Raw genomic sequence first — 16,043 nt, 5'->3', positions numbered from 1 at the left:
TAAATAATTTGGGTGGGCTGGGGGAGGCGCTGCATGCAGAAGGTTTTTTTTTTTTTTTTAAACCTAATGCATAGAATGCATTAAGGTAAAAAAGCTTCTGCCTTTAAAACCACTTTAAAAGACCAAAAATGAAGCAAACAGGAGAAGTTCCTTGTTAAGGTTGTATACTTTAACCTGCATAAAAAAAACCTGCACTATAACACAAAAGGTTTCATTTTAAATTATCATACAATTTAATTGCATTTTATACATTGTTTCACACATGGAAACAGAGTTTCAATATCACGGTGTGCGCCAACCTTTTTTTCTTCTTTGTTTTCCGGTAAGCAAATCGGACATACTTGGTGATGAAAGATTTACACTGTTTAGCACACACGTAATTCCTCATTTGCACAGATTCTAACAGTCCAGCTGGATGATATATACATACACTCAAGCCATTCAACATCATAAAATGTGAGCTTACATACGCGCAATGTAGTGACTTTGTCCATGCTAGTTATATACATATTTGCATATCTTCACCTTTTGGCTGGCAGAAGGGATCCAACATTTTGCTCTGCAAATGGTCAGATGAATTCCGTCAGCGAGAAAAAAGTTGAAATTCAGAACATTTCCATTCGATTTAAGATAGATATGTATAAACCCAAAAAACAGAAGAAAAAAAAACAGAAAAGGTGCATGTGTCAAAGCCATCAGCCTCTTCCGACTAATTACATTGTATGAATATGTCTTGTGCAAAATCTATTAAAAAAACAAAACAAAAAAAAAACAATAAAAAACAAAGAACAAAAAAAAAAAAAAAAAAAACACTGGCATTAAATAAAGAGACAAATAGACAGACATTGTTTTGTGCTAGATCTTCCTCTGGCCTATCCAGAATACTTCTAGCAGTCACGTAAGGTCATACTGTGATAAATAAAAAATATCCAACTGTTAAACAGATTGTCTTTTGTTTTCTTTGTCTTCTGGCGGAATGTGCAAAATGCCTGACGTCACGTCTTGCTTGCTTCCCGTGAGACCTTTGACATAGAGGTGAAATGTATCAAGGTGGCGGTGTCCTCCTATACAACAGACTGGATTCTGAGCAATGGTTATGGCCATAAGACACTTGCTAGCCTCATAAAATGGAGAAGGAATCAATTATCAGTCAGGTTCAAGGGTACATAATGTATATCTTATCCATAAATGTGTTTCTATAGTTTGCTGGGGGGTGGGGGGTTATAAAATTGCAGTGGCAATTAAAAGATTATGCATACTACTGTGACCGCAGCAGGTAATCTTAGGTTGCTTCTTTCTTGGGTTATAAAACAAGAGGCCGCATACATCTCCATCGAAGTAGTGTTTTGGAAAAAAAAAAGCATTGCAGGGTCTTCGTCCCTGAGGTGTCCCTAAAATCTTGGCAGGTGGATTGGAAGGGCCATGCAGGAAAATACCGATTTGTAACAAAGGGTCTTTATACAAGGCATCATACTGCTCGAGGACAGACAATGAGTCTCTGCAAAATGTCCAGCTATTTACACAGATATTTATAGGATTCGTGGTTGTATCAGTGCTTGGCTCTTGCATACAAAGGTATTTATGGTTGGATTAGCCACGTTTGCGTTGACAGAAAACTCTTCTGGTTGGAGGGTGAGCAAAAAATTATCACTGTTCTGGTTTAAGGAAAAAAAAATAAAATAAAAATTATATATATATATATATATATAGATTCTTCATTCATGGTGCACATAGCATTCTGAATGAGAGAAGGTGCTCCTGTGTCTTCGGGAACAGTCAGCCAGGCAAATGTCCATTACTTCCTGCTGATCACAGAAATCAAGGGTCATGATTCGGCATCAGCAGCAATTATAGGTTGTTTTGGTGGAACCGCTAAGAGAGCCTCTGCTTCTTCATGCATCTGTGAATAAGAGAAAAAAAATAATGGACTAGATTAGCTATTGTAGAGAACAAAAACATTAGAGGGACTGTGTAGGCAAAAAGCACCCAGGGTTAGTGGCAATTCTAATTCCTGCATTCCAATGCAAATCACAGCAAAATGCTGCGTTTTGTCTGCCAACTAAAAAACGGGTCTTATAGGACATGCTGCTTCTAGAAAAATATGATTTTTGTACTCACCGTAAAATCTTTTTCTTTGAAGTTCATCTTGACTTTAGGGTTATATCGCCCCTTTAGGAGAGGACTAGGCAGAACATGTTAAAAACAGCAAAACTGCACAGTACCGCCCAGGGGGGCAGTCCTACTGGCTACAACCCCTCATGCTGCATCCAGCAGCTCAGTTTGTTGAAAGCAGTACAAACATAAAAAGGAGGGGTGGGTGCTGTATCCATCAATGAACTTCAGAGAAAAGGATTTTACGGCGAGTACAAAAATCCTATTTTCTCTTTCGTTCATTGACGGACACAGCATCTTCAGCTTGACCTTAGGGATGTCCCCAAGCAGTGTTAAAAATGAGGGGTGGTAACAGCAAGAAAATAACTCCACTCATAACAACCAGAGCTCCTCAACGGAGGAGTTGCAACCTTAAACAGTCGTCTTCAAAACCTTGTGGCCGAAGCAAGCATCTGAAGATTCACTAAATTTTACAAGGTTGATGTGAGTGTAAGTGTGAACGGACAACCAGGTCGCCGCTTTACACACCTGAGAATCGGAAAGCCCAAGAGGCAACAATTTCCCTGGTAGAATGTGCCGTGACAGGAAAGGGAGGCGCCCGCCCCCTTTTGGCATAAGCCTGAACCACAATCTGTCTGATCCACTGAGAAATGGTGGCCGATGAGACCGCCAGTGCCTTCTTTGGACCAGTCACAGATACAAACAGAGAGTCCGACCTCCGAAAAGGAGCCATAGCAGACAGATAGACCCGCAGAGCCTGGACCGCAGAGCCGGGACCGCATCCAAGGAATGCAAAGCAGGATCTTTTGGGTGTGACGGCCGAGGACATAAGGACGGAAACACAATGTCCTCATTTAGATGAAAAGCCGAAACAACCTTTGGAAGAAACAAAGGCTGTGGGCGCAGAACTGCCTTATCCTTGTGGAGGACCAAGTAGGGAGACTTGCATGACAAGACCGCCAACTCAGAAACCCTCATGGCAGATGCAATAGCCACTAGAAAGGCTACTTTCTGAGAGAGTGTCAATAAGGAGATCTCCCTAATGTTTTTAAACTGCGGTTTCTGAAGCACGAGAGCACCAGATGCAAATCCCACGGAGGCAGTGGTGGTCGAAACCGGAGGGGCCACATGTCGAACCCCCTGAACAAACGTACTTACCAATGAATGAGTCGCTAAGGGTCGCTGAAAAAAAAGCCAGCCAAAGCTGATATCTGCCCTTTCATGGTGCTTAAGGCAAGTTTCTGATCCACTCGTCGCTGCAAAAACAGCAGGATCCTGGAAACTGAGTATGTGCGCGGGTGCCACCCCATCTCTTCACACATGGAGGTGTAGGCCTTTCACGTACGATAATAAATCTTCAGAGAAGATGATCTCAGCATAATGGAGATTACCTCTGTCCCTTAGCACCTGGCTTTCAACAACCATGCCATTAAAGCAGGATGAAGTATTGGACCTTGCGACAGAAGGTCCTCTCGCATCGGCAGCCGGCAAGGAAAATCCGCCACCATTCGTACTATGTCGGTGTACCATAGACGCCGAGGCCAATCTGAATCACCGGAATCCCCTCGGCCTCCACTCTGAGAAGCAGACGTGGTAGAAGCTTGAGTGGGGGGGAAGGCATAAATCAGGCGATAATGCCCCCATGGAGCCAACGCGTCTGCCACGTCCGACCAGGGATCTTTTGACCTGGCCACAAACCTCTGTACCTTCTAATTGAGTTGAGAAGCCAGGAGATCCACATCTGGTGTGCCCCACCTTAGGCAAAGGAGCCGAAATAAATCCGGATGTAGGGACCATTCCCCATGGTCCAGCATCTGACTTGGGTAGTCGGCTTGCCAGTTTTTTATGCCCAGAATGTACATGGCCGTCAGAGCCGGCACTCGCCACTCTGCCCACCGCAGGATGTGAGAGACCTCCAGTGCTGCAGCATAGCTCCTTGTTCCTCCTTGATGGTTGACATATGCCACCGCTGTGGCATTGTCCGACTGGATCCTGACCGGACGTTCCCTGCAGCCTCTGTGACCATGTGGAGAGGCCCTACCTGATCACTCGAAGTTCCAGCACATTGATCGGCAGGCGAGATTCTTCCTGCATCCAGCAACCCTGGACCAACTGTACGCCCCAAACTCCCCCCCCCCCCAACCGGTCAGGCTGGCATCTGTTGTGATCACTATCCAATGAAGAGTAGATGAGCTCCGGTGTGTTCGCAAACTCCACGTGCAGAGCCCGCCAGGAAGTCGGCACAGCGCTGTGCTAATCACAGGCAGTGAGACATTTCCCCATCTCTGCAGCCACACATCGGGAAAACGTCTCACTGCCTGTGATTAGCGCAGCGCCGTGCCAACTTCCTGGTGGGCTCTGCACGTGGAGAGTGTGAACACATCAGAGTTCATCCCATGAAGATGAAGGAATAACTTCCCGGACTGAAGGGTCGGTGACCTCAGCCACGAGAGCAGGTAATCCCTGACTAGCTGGCTCACCCAAATTTGAAAAATAGATTTGTCCCATTTGGACAGGATCTCCTTTTGCAAGACTCCAGTGTGGAATTGAGCACACGGTACCACCTCGAGGGTGGCTACCATGAGACTCAGGACTCATGCAAAAATGTAGCGACGACCACCTGTGGGAAACCATCAACTTCACCGCAGCTTGAAGAGTCTGCAGCTTGTCTGAAGGCAGAAATGCTCTCGCCTCTGGAGGAGCCCAGAAGCAAGCCCAGGTACTCCAGGCGTTGAGTCGGCACCAACACAGACTTCTGTAGGTTCAGTACCCAACCAAACTCCCGAAGAGTTTGCATGGTGATTACCAAATCATCCCCTAATTCTGAGGTGGAAGCTGCCCTCAGAAGGAGGTCGTCCAGGTAACCCACGATTGCAATCCCTTGCTGCCTTAGCAAAGCCAAAATTGGGGCTAGCAACTTGGTGCCGATGCCAGGCCAAAAGGGAGAGCTACAAACTGGTAGTGCTCATCCCTGACCGCAAATTGCAGAAACCTCAGATGTTTCATGCATATGGGGACATGCAAGTATGTGTCCTTGATGTCCAGAGACGACAGAAAATTCCCCTGATGGAGTGCAGCGACCACTGAGCCAACTGATTCCATCCTGAACCTTTGTACTTTCACAAAGCTGTTGAGGGCCTTGAGATCCAGGACCGAATGGACCCATTCCTTCTTTGGGACTACAGATTGGAGTAGAATCCCTGAAAGCTTTCCGGCGTCGGTACAGGCACCATCACTCCGAGCAGCAGCAGGTCCTGTACTGCCCCGAACAGGGCTTCCCGACCAGCCGGAAGATGAAGGTTGGAGGGAAAAAAATTTTTGGCGGACAAGAAAGAAATTCTATCTTGTATCCTGATGAAACCAGTTCGCAGACCCACTGGTCGGAAAGCAGGGATGTCCACTGAGCTGCAAACTCCCAAAGGCGACCCACCACCCGAGAGTCAGGCAGGGGCAAACCTTCATGTGGTAACAGATTTGCTCACAGGCTTGCGAAACCTGGACGGTTTGTCTCTCAGCAGGCACCTTTTCGGACTGGGAACGCTTACATGCCAACCCGGGCGGACGAAAAAGCCACTCCTGAGCGGAAAAGGAGGGCCCTTGCGTAGCTCCTTACCTTTTCTGGACTGTGGGAGCAATGTACTCTTAACCCCAGAAACATTATTAATGTCATCCAGCAAGGCTCCAAACACCCTCTCTCCCTGGAAGGGCAAGTCCTCCAGTGTTTTCTTAGATGCCTGGTCCGCAGACCAGGATTTTAGCCAAATCAGGCGATGTAGCACTACTGCTGATACTGAGGCTCTAGAGAGCAAGGGGGGGGTCGCATCACAGACATACTTAAGGCCCTGAACCAACTGGTCCGCCAGCTCCATGCAGACCGGGGAAGCCTGTTGCTTGGGGTAACGCACCGCCATGTAATTCGGGACTGAAAAGGCACGTTGCGGTTTTTCCCACTCCTTGTAAATAAACTCATCAAAATAATTTGGGTAAGGAAACACCTTAGCCTTGCAGGCCGGATTGTGGGACCCAAAAGGGACAGACACCTCTGTAGATGTCCCCGCCATATCCTCCATCTTTAGGGTATCCCGTACCGCTGTGATAACTGCTCCTACAAGCGAATTCTCCTGCGCTGACCCGGAGTCATTCTCACAATCCGAAGGGTCTTGGTCCGCATCCTCTGACATGTCAGAACAGGGGCCACCTGCCACAGCAGGGCCCAAGTCTGAATCAGAGCTTTCTCCAGAAGACGGTGGGGGGAGGGGGCGTTTTTTTAACCCCCCTTGCACCTGCACGCCACTTCCACCCCGGCAACAAAGGCCTCCAGGAGCGCCGACAGAGCGTCCATAGGCACCGGGATAGGGCCAATTGTAGACACTCATTTAGGCTGAACTGGACGGACTGGTGTCTTTATTCAACCTTACTAACTATGTAACCACAGGGAACCGGTTGCCATAACAAGGATGTCTGAGGAAGAAGCGACAGCTTCTGACCCCATGCTGACCCACACTCGCCTGTCACCACTTAGGGACCTAAGACAAATCACACAAAAATGTCCACCCTCCTAGCTGCCACAGACTGAGGGGCCCCCGCAGGACTCACCACCCTGACCAAGGTACTGAGCTGTGCTGTTGCTGTCTGCTCTCTCCTGTGTCAGCCACGAGGTGTTCTGTGTAAAAAGTGTGCTGTTCTAGGACACAAGCACCCAGCGCTAGAGGCAAAAAAAGCTGAGGCTACTAGAAAATGGTCGCCTCTGCAAAAAATGTCCGAGGGCCCCGGGAAAATGACCGCCGGACTTCCAGATAATGGCTGAAAGGAAAAAAACTGTCTGTGGCTACAGAAAAATGGCCTCCCCACATGACACACACACCAAAACACCCCACCGTGGCCCAGAAACAGGGAAGAGGACAATCAGACCCCCAACACCCAGTGCAGCCCTCTGTCAGGACCCTGGATGCAGTGTGAGGGGTTATAGTCAGTAGGACCGCCCTGGGCGGTATTGTGCAGTTTTGCTGTTTTTAACATGTTCTGCCTAGTCTTCTCCTAAAGGGGCGATATAACCCTAAGGTCAAGATGAAGATGCTGTGTCCGTCAATGAACGAAAGAGAAAACAGAACACAAAGCAGGTCAAAGGTAGCCTCATAACTGTCATTTACATACTCCACCTATTAGGTGAATGGAAATAGGTTTTAAACACACCTCAAGTGAAGGAAAACAAAACAAACTCTAACAAAGTGTAGTTGGCAGTAAATCATGTGAGCTAGAGGAGTCTCCTATGCACAGTTCCCATTCTACACCAGCTAATTCACAGCTCCCTCCTTTTACTTGGTATTAAAGGCCTACTATAGCGATACATATTGTATTCTGGTTACCATATGAATACTTGGTACAGGGCTGCTGTTAGAAATCACGGCGCCCCATATAGCCTACATGATGGGGCCCCCTTCCCCAGGCCACTACGCTTCAGTGACAAATAGACACAGTAGTGACTGGTACCGATCACTCAACATGTTCATTCAGGAATGGAAGGGACCAGTAAAAGGCATATTTACTGTCCCCTCCATCCTGAAACATCCCTCTGTTTGCTCACAGCAGCTGTCGGCAGCAAGAGGAAAGGAAGGAAGCCGGCAGTGTTGGTGGGTAAAGGAGCGCATAGGTGGGCCCGGAGAGCAGATGGAAGGGGTGCATGTACTAGAACTAATCCCTCTGCAGTGCAGCTGGGGGGAGTAAGAAGAGGAGAACTGGCAGAGCTGCAAGGGGAGGCAGAGGAGGATTGGTATCTGCAATAAGACAATACAGACGGACCTCTTGCTCAGCAGGTGCTCAGGCCTCCCTTTTGAACTGATAGGGTCCAGGCCCAGTACAGGAGGGCTGGCTGTATTGCCTTATCAGCAACCCTGACTTAGTACATAGAATTTAGTAATATCTGGAAAGATAGCACTTAGTATATAATTGTTTTAAATTTACTCCTGGACCCCCCCGCTCAGAGTGCCCCCAAAGGGAAGCTCAGCCCTGCTCTCATCACTGGTTATGATCGACAGCCAATGAGGAGGAAGAGAGCCGCTGCTCTCATGCACATCGCTGGATCAAGAAGTGGCACAGTTAAGTATTAGGGGGGGGGGGCTGGTTGGGGGGGCTGGTTGAAGACAGGTTTTTTAACCTACATGCAAAGAAAGCATGAAGGTGAAAAACCTTGAATCTTTACACCCACTTTAAAGCTTTTGGGAACAGTGAAGCTTATCAATTCTTAGATGTGATGGCTGTATTCATTTTCTGGTAATTTGGTCAGTAAGTCGGTTGTTTAACAGAAGACGCTTCTCTGCAAATGTAGCAGTTACAAGGTTGAGAAAAGCAATAAACTACTGATAAGTAAGTGCATACAATGATCAGTATTTATGTAAAACCTTTATCCTAAAAGAAAGAAACAAACCGCTGTAATTGATTATAAAGTGTGAGCGGAGTTTGTTAATGTATCTAAATCTGCTAATGCATTTTAACAATGCTGCTGTCCAAAGGTGTCCCTGTGCTCCTTCATCCAGAGGCACTCTATTACAGGAGGTGTGTTACTGGCCAGATCACCGGGTGAAAACAGAGGGAGAAAAAGCCTTAAAAAGAGAAAATGAATGCAGCCACCACATCTAAAGGATTGGTAAGCTGCAATATATTTCAATTTTTGGGTTTTGGGTTTAATAAAGCTTTAATTTTACGCTTTAATAAAATTCTGTTGTCTGGTCACTTACAATTTGAAACTGCACATCTTGAAAAAGCTCCTGGATGAACCTCCGAGATGGGAGTCGAAACGTGCAATGAGCTAATAAGTAGGAAACTTCAGAGTAGAGGCAAATGTCATCAAACGCTTGGGGAAACTTCTCTTTAATCCTAAATGGAGAAAGAAGAACATAATTGGTGCATCAATCTCTGTAGTTATTTGCTGCACACCACCAATAGTAGAAAACGCTGACGGACAAACTGCTATTATTTCTGCATGCTGCACTGTCTGAGGTTGGCGGGTTTTATCTCCACACACTATCCCAACATTCATTTGCAGCACACACATTTTCAACTAGCAAGGGCACCGATGTTTTCAGCTTAATGACAGACTGTAGTTTAACCCCTTGCCGACCAGCCTCCGTCATTGTACTGCGGCAGGTCGGCACGATACCACGAGCCACCGTAGCTATACGTCGGCTCATTTAAGCAGGATAGCAGGGGCGTGCACCCCGCTGCACTGCGGGGGAGCGAATGCTCGCGATGAGCGCCGGGCCACGAGCATGAGTGGCAGAACACAGAAGTGTGTGTGTAAACACACAAATCCCTGTTCTGTTCTGTGAGGCGGGACAGATCGTGAGTTCCTAATAGCTAGAAACCATGATCTGTCATCTCCTCTAGTCAGTCCCCTCCCCCTAAAGAACATGCAGTCAGGGAACAGTTAACCCCTTGATCTCCCCCTAGTGTTAACCCCTTCCCTGCCAGTGACATTTATACAGTAATCAGTGCATTTTTATAGCACTAATCACTGTATAATTGTCAATCGTCCCAAAAATGCGTCAAAAGTGCCTGAGGTGTCCGCCATAATGTCGCAGTCATGATAAAAAAAAACCGCAGATCGCCATTACTAGTAAAAAATAAATAAATAATAAAAATGCCATAAACCTATCCCCTATTTTGTAGGCGCAATAACTTTTGCGCAAACCAATCAATATACGCTTATTGCAATTTTTATTACCAAAAATATGTAGAAGAATACACATCGGCCTAAACTGAGGGAAAAAATTAGCTTTTTTTTTTTTTTTTAATGGAGATATTTATTATAACAAAAAGCACAAAATATTGCTTTTTTTTCAAAATTGTCACTCTTTTTTCATTTATAGCGCAAAAAAAATTAAAACCACAGAGATGATCAAATACCACCAAAAGAAAGCTCTATTAAGTGGGGGGGGGGAAGGACATATTTTGTTTGGTTACAGCAGCGCATGACTGAGCAACTGTCAGCTAAACAACGCAGTGCTGGATGGCAAAAAATGGCCTGGTCATTGAGCAGCCAAATCTTCCAGGGCTGAAGTGGTTAAAACTCACACAGGCTGCATTTCAATTTGCTGACAAACGCACAGCCTATGTACAGGAATGCCAGGAATTGCGTGACTGAAAAAAAGGTCTGCTGATGGGCACCAAATCAGCAGTGTGTTCTGGCGGGGAGGGGGCTCAGCGCAGAAGGGCACCCCCCTGTCAGAATACAATAGCAAAGCAGGGGAGATTGCTGTACTAACATCAGCTTGTTCTTACAGCAGCTACTCCTGAGCTCTTCAGGTTTTTTTTGTGCAGCCTGCTGGGTTGAACAAAAGAAAATGACTAGCGTGTACTGGGTTTAAGCCATACCAAGTAAAAGCTAGAATGAGAAAAAACACCAGTGACAAAACACCATGAATGACGAAGGCTAAGCTCAATTTGCTGACTTGAAATGAGATATTCACAGAAAATCACAGAGCTATTTCCATTGGAGGTGCACAAGAAAAGTCCAACATTTCAGAGGCAAACGTCATCTCAGTGTTACAGCAATGCACTACTGTAAACGTCCCCAAGACTAAACACTTATAGGTTCTGCTTCTTTGCCTAGGATTTAATGCTATTGCACACTGATGTAGTGTGGGGAAATTGCATGTGATTTGGACAGGAATCACACCGCATGCAATTCTTTGCAATGCGCTTCGACCCCATTCATTTGGAAGCCTGAAATTGCACCGCACCCATATGACTGGAACCGGATTGCATGAGTCTGATTCAGCCAATTTCTCTTTCTTTGCAACCCCTTTTTGGGGTGTTGTTAACTTAACATTGACATCTGCAGTGAATCGCATGAATGGAGTGAAAATGCGATGTGGTTCGGGGAAATGCACAGGAATCGCTGGAAATCCCACACCGCATCCGTGTGAACCGAGACTTAGGGATTTACTAATTATTACTTAGTGGTCCTGGTGGAAATACAGAATCATGAAGCGTTCAAAGCTTTCATAACTATGTATTGTGACCCAAAGAACCCCTTTAAAAACAACTTGGCAGATTTTGAGTTAAATGGTGTTCATAAAATAGTGCATGAAATTCCAGTTTGAATTAATGGTACAAAATTCTCAGGGTGGGTTCACACCAGTGGTGGCCTGTGTATTCCCTCTATCACTAATAGATAGATTCATGCATTGCATGAATCTATGGCCACCAATGCCACCCCCTATTCAGGCGCCTGGCCCATTTTCGGCACAGGGTGCCTGAATTACAGTGGCGGGGGGTGGTTTTGAAGCGCCTGATTAGAGCCATATGCTCTAATAGGGATCAAAAACGGTGACCTGTGAGCGCCATGCTGGGAGCTCGCAGGTCACTACACTGTGTTAGAAAAGCAAATTATTATTCGCTTTCCTAACACTAAACCGTCTCTCCACCAATCAGGTGCTCAGATCTGTCATCTGTCACCTGATTGGCTGAAACGACAGGCGCTGTGACTGGACACCAGGCGTCCAACCATAGCAGAGGACAGGAAGAGAAAACGAGAGAAGACATCAAGAAGCTGTCCCATGAGACAGGTTAGTGCAGACAACGGGGGGCACACTGACAGCATTTGATGGGGCACAGTGGCTGAGATGTTTTTTTTTTAAGAATTGTTCAGTTTGTTTGTGCCACCCCCAAAAATTTTTAGCACCAGCCGTCACTGGTTCACACAATGTGCGGCCATGGGTCACAGCAGGAGATCCGGTGCGTCCCTGTTCTCCATTTCAGGGGTGAATGAGGTCTGAATTTGGACCTAAAAACTGAGCCAAAGATGCACCGGACTCTTTTCCTGTGCGGACCGTGGCTGCCCCAGAGCTGTGAGAACGGGCTCCATTGAGAGCCGGTCACAATCTCCATTCATGCAGATTGGATGAGGGGAAACTCATTCATTTTGCATAAGTGTGAACCCAGCGTCAAGTGACACAGCCACTATAAACAATTATTATTATACAGGATTTATATAGCACCAGTTTGCGCAGCGCTTTACAATAAGAGGGCAGACAGTACAGTTACAATACAATTCAATACAGGAGGAATAGGAGGGCCCTGCTCATTAAAGCTTACAATCTAATTATTCTTCAACAACAAAATTACTTATGAAAACAAGACTGAAAAGGAAAAAAAAAAAAAGAGAGATATATTAGTCGTTTCCAAAACAAGAATTTCTTATGGAAGGAAGGTGAACACATTATTGAAACTTACGTTAAAAGTCCTGTTTCATGACCCTTTGTTCCTACAGAACTACTCAGATTAATGACCAGCCTTAAGACTTCTTTCCGTAACAATATTCGGCACACAGGTGTATCTTCAGGAATTGATTTTCCTCCTAAGAGCAGAAATTAAAGTGGTCATTTTATTTAAAGAAATTCTTAAACAAAGCAAGTCAAAGCACAGTTTGAACCTAAAGGATAAAGTGCACCTTGAATTCAGCCTCTCTTTTCAAAACTCGGTGACACACTGGTGGGTGCATGGAAGTGACACTTATAGGCCCCTTTCACACTTGCACGACCTGAAAGTGGTGCGACTTGAAGCATTGCCTGTGTAATCTTGAAGTCTATGGACCTCAAGTCGCATCAGTCGGACCAAAGTAGTGCAGGGACTGCGCTGACGCCGCACAGATATGGACGGTACTCATTGAAAATCATGGGGTGCGACATCTCAGTCCCAAATCGCAGGGCAAGACGCACAAGTGTGTCAGGGGCCTTACAGTGTGTGGCCTTCCCCCGGAATTCTCTCAGGACATGCTGTCATTCTTCACTGTCCCCACCAAGGGTGAAAATGGAAGGAAAACCCCAATTCTGGGTGTCCCCAAACAAGGAATATACAGGAAATAATGGGGACACTGGCTTTGGTGCCCCTGGTGAAAACCAGGGATTCTCACTTTGAAGGGAGTTGATCTCACTGTTTTGGGATAGGAAAGAAGAAGGAAATCTCCCCAACACAAATGGCATACAAAAGCTCACAGGGGTTATAACCCTCGGTTACTTTATCCAGAAAACAAACCAAAAAAAAAAAAACACTTCTGCCTTTAATTCTATTAAAGTAATTCATAGATTAAAGGTGGACGTGAAATGTAAAAAAAAAGAAAATCTACAAAAGTTTAAGATCATAATCTCAGTTAAAGCGTTTGTAAACTGCTGGTTGTTGTTTTTTTTTTTTAGAACCTGCAAGGTAAAGTCATAATGTGCTAGTATGCATCACATACTAGCACATTATGTGAAACGTACGTGAAAACGAAGCCCTCCAGCGATGCAATGTAATCTCTGGGGCAGCGTCCATCTTCTCCTGTCCACAGCTCTGGCCTGTCACAGAGCCGGAGCCGTGGCCCTGGTAGGAAAACCGGGAGAAGATGGACGCTGCCCCAGAGATTACATTGCATCGCTGGAGGGCTTCGTTTTCAGGTAATTTTCTCCCATGCATGCGCAGGGGAGCGGTCATTCAGGGCACACGTATCGGAGATACAGATGGCCTTTGCGTTCAGGGTGCATGCGCCAATGACATCATCGGCTGTATGTAAGATAAATATCTCCTAAAAACGGTGTACGTTTGGGAGATCTTTATAGTACCTTTAGATAAGCCTTATTACAGGCTCACCTATGAGTATGAATTATGCACAGGAGTTTACCTTCCTCTTTAAGTCCATCAGGGTATAATGACCCTGACCTATTGATCCATTATATGTCTTTTCAAGTCTAAAAACCTACCTCCTCCTCTACTGTGTGTAAGTATACCTTCCTGGGCAATAAAACGAAGATCGAATTCTATCTTGCTTCTGCAAAGTGCCCTGACACTGCCAGAGATTGTGATTTCTTTCTAATACAAATGTCTGTGTTAGGGGATACAGTACACAATTTTTGTGTAATTTTCCCAGCATAAGACAGATTGTACAGACACATTAGTGTATAAATGACATTTGAGGAAAGACATGTACGATGTTGGCTAACATGCCATGTTAAACCTTTCTCCGAGTCCTCCTGTACCTCCTGTATGCTTGCCTCTTTAAGGGCGGGCATATTAGGATGCAACGATAAGGAAGATGGCTGGATTAGGGGAGAAACCTAGCAGATTTTTTGCTCCAGATAGAACTGGCTGTATTAAAGCCATTAGCAGTCCAAGAATTGTGCCATAGATGCAGAAACGTTCACTATTCTCACATAGGTAACTTTGTGTTGTGCTGGAGGTGGAGAGTCACCTATGGAAAATAAAGGTACTGAAGTTCACGGTCATTTTGCGAGTGTGTGCAAATTTAAAGCTTGACTTGTTAGGAATCTATTTACTTGGCACAACCTCATCCTTTTATAGTTGGGTATTATATTGCAATTGTGTGCTCTTTAGTGTTGGACCATGATCCTGAACCTATATATCATCCTGGGGCTGAGAACACATTACACTGAGTGCCAAAGTGAGCGATTGTGCAGGATCCAGTGCCGAAAGCAATATTACAGGCCAGCCAAACAGCAAGGAGGTATGGTCCCCAATGTTGCACTGATCCAGACGTACTGTTTCTATTGTAATTTATAAAAAAGACTGAGAAGTTGGCCGCAGAATCCAACGATTGTACTGCGGTCTTGGATGCCTCTTGCATGCCACCTAATGGTGAAATGATAAATACAAAATCTCTTCATAAACGACCGTAGAATACATTCAAAACAACTGGACTGACCACAACAGTTTTTCCACTATTTTTCAATCCTCTAAGTGACTAGAAGATGCACTATATTACCAAAAGTATTGGGACGCTTGCCTTTACACGCACATGAACTTTAATGGCATCCCAGTCTTAGTCCGTAGGGTTCAATATTGAGTTGGCCCACCTTTTGCAGATATAAGAGCTTCAACTCCTCTGGGAAGGCTGTGCACAAGATTTAGGAGTGTGTCTATGGGAATGTTTGACCATTCTTCCAGAGGCGCATTTGTGAGATCAGACACTGATGTGGATGAGAAGGCCTGGCTTGCAGACTCCGCTCTAATTCCAAAGTTGTTCTATCGGGTTGAGGTCAGGACTCTGTGTAGGCCAGTCAAGTTCCTCCACCCCAAACTCGATCATCCATGTCTTTATGGACCTTGTGTTGTGCACTGGTGTGCAATCATGCTGGAAAAGGAAGGGGCCATCCCCAAACGTTTCCCACAAAGTTGGGATCATGAAATTGTCTTGGTATGCTGACGTCTTAAGATTTCCCTGCACTGGAACTAAGGGGCCAAGCCCAACCTCTCAAAAACAACCCCTCACCATAATCCCCCTCCACCAAATTATTTAGACCAGTGCACAAGGTCCATAAAGACATGGATGAACGAGTTTTGGGGGGAGGAACTTGACTGACCCGCACAGAGTCCTGACCTCAAACCGATAGAACACCTTTGGGATGAATTAGAGCGGAGACTGTAAAGGCAGGAGTCACGATACTTTTGGTAATATCGTGTACATTTGCATGTTCATCAACCACATAAAACAACATTGAGAAGTTAAGTTCTTCCATAAAGCTACAAAACCACGACAGTAAGGCTGTATCTCAATAAAAGTAACATTTGTCCTGTCACAAAGGCAACATTTAGGTGGCCACTTACCTAGAACTAACTCTGTACTTTTGGTACTGCTCGCAGAGCCCTGGGATACACCATCACTACACCCTGAAATCCCAGAAAACTTGGAAGAATGGGACACCACCTCTAAATGATTGGGTATGGTATGTGCACACCAGTCAGAATATGGAATGTCAGGAAACTCTGGAGATAAACATGGCAGCAAAGGCGAAATGTAAGAAAAATGGGCAATGAAAAAACACAATCATGGAAAACAGAACATGCAAAATTATAAAAATTAAGTTCCTGGTTCTGTTTGGGATTTTCAGCATAAATTGCCAATACAGTAAAACCTTGGTTTGAGAGCGTTTTGCAAGACA

At 45.4% G+C, this 16,043-nt stretch overlaps 1 protein-coding gene across 2 annotated transcripts in view; it reads right to left on the bottom strand.

Moving 5' to 3' along the window:
- Positions 1-209: 209 nt before the first annotated feature.
- Positions 210-16,043, bottom strand: part of RICTOR (RPTOR independent companion of MTOR complex 2) — a 218,455-nt gene continuing 202,621 nt past the window's right edge. The window contains exons 35-38 of one of the 2 annotated variants that reach the window (XM_077462824.1): positions 15,709-15,867; positions 12,346-12,469; positions 8,847-8,985; positions 210-1,900 (exon numbers count right to left, since the gene is read on the bottom strand). In XM_077462824.1, coding sequence (XP_077318950.1) covers positions 1,826-1,900; positions 8,847-8,985; positions 12,346-12,469; positions 15,709-15,867 — 497 coding nt within the window. In that variant the 3' untranslated portion in view covers positions 210-1,825. The remainder of the gene's footprint in view (positions 1,901-8,846; positions 8,986-12,345; positions 12,470-15,708; positions 15,868-16,043) is intronic. The other variant, XM_077462825.1, reaches the window with a different exon arrangement.

The sequence above is a fragment of the Lithobates pipiens genome, unplaced genomic scaffold (assembly GCF_037356315.1).
Source record: "Lithobates pipiens isolate NorthernLeopardFrog02 unplaced genomic scaffold, aLitPip1_a1.2 Scaffold_3, whole genome shotgun sequence".
Lineage (NCBI taxonomy): Eukaryota > Metazoa > Chordata > Amphibia > Anura > Ranidae > Lithobates > Lithobates pipiens.
This window is presented reverse-complemented; position numbering and strand designations above follow the sequence as displayed.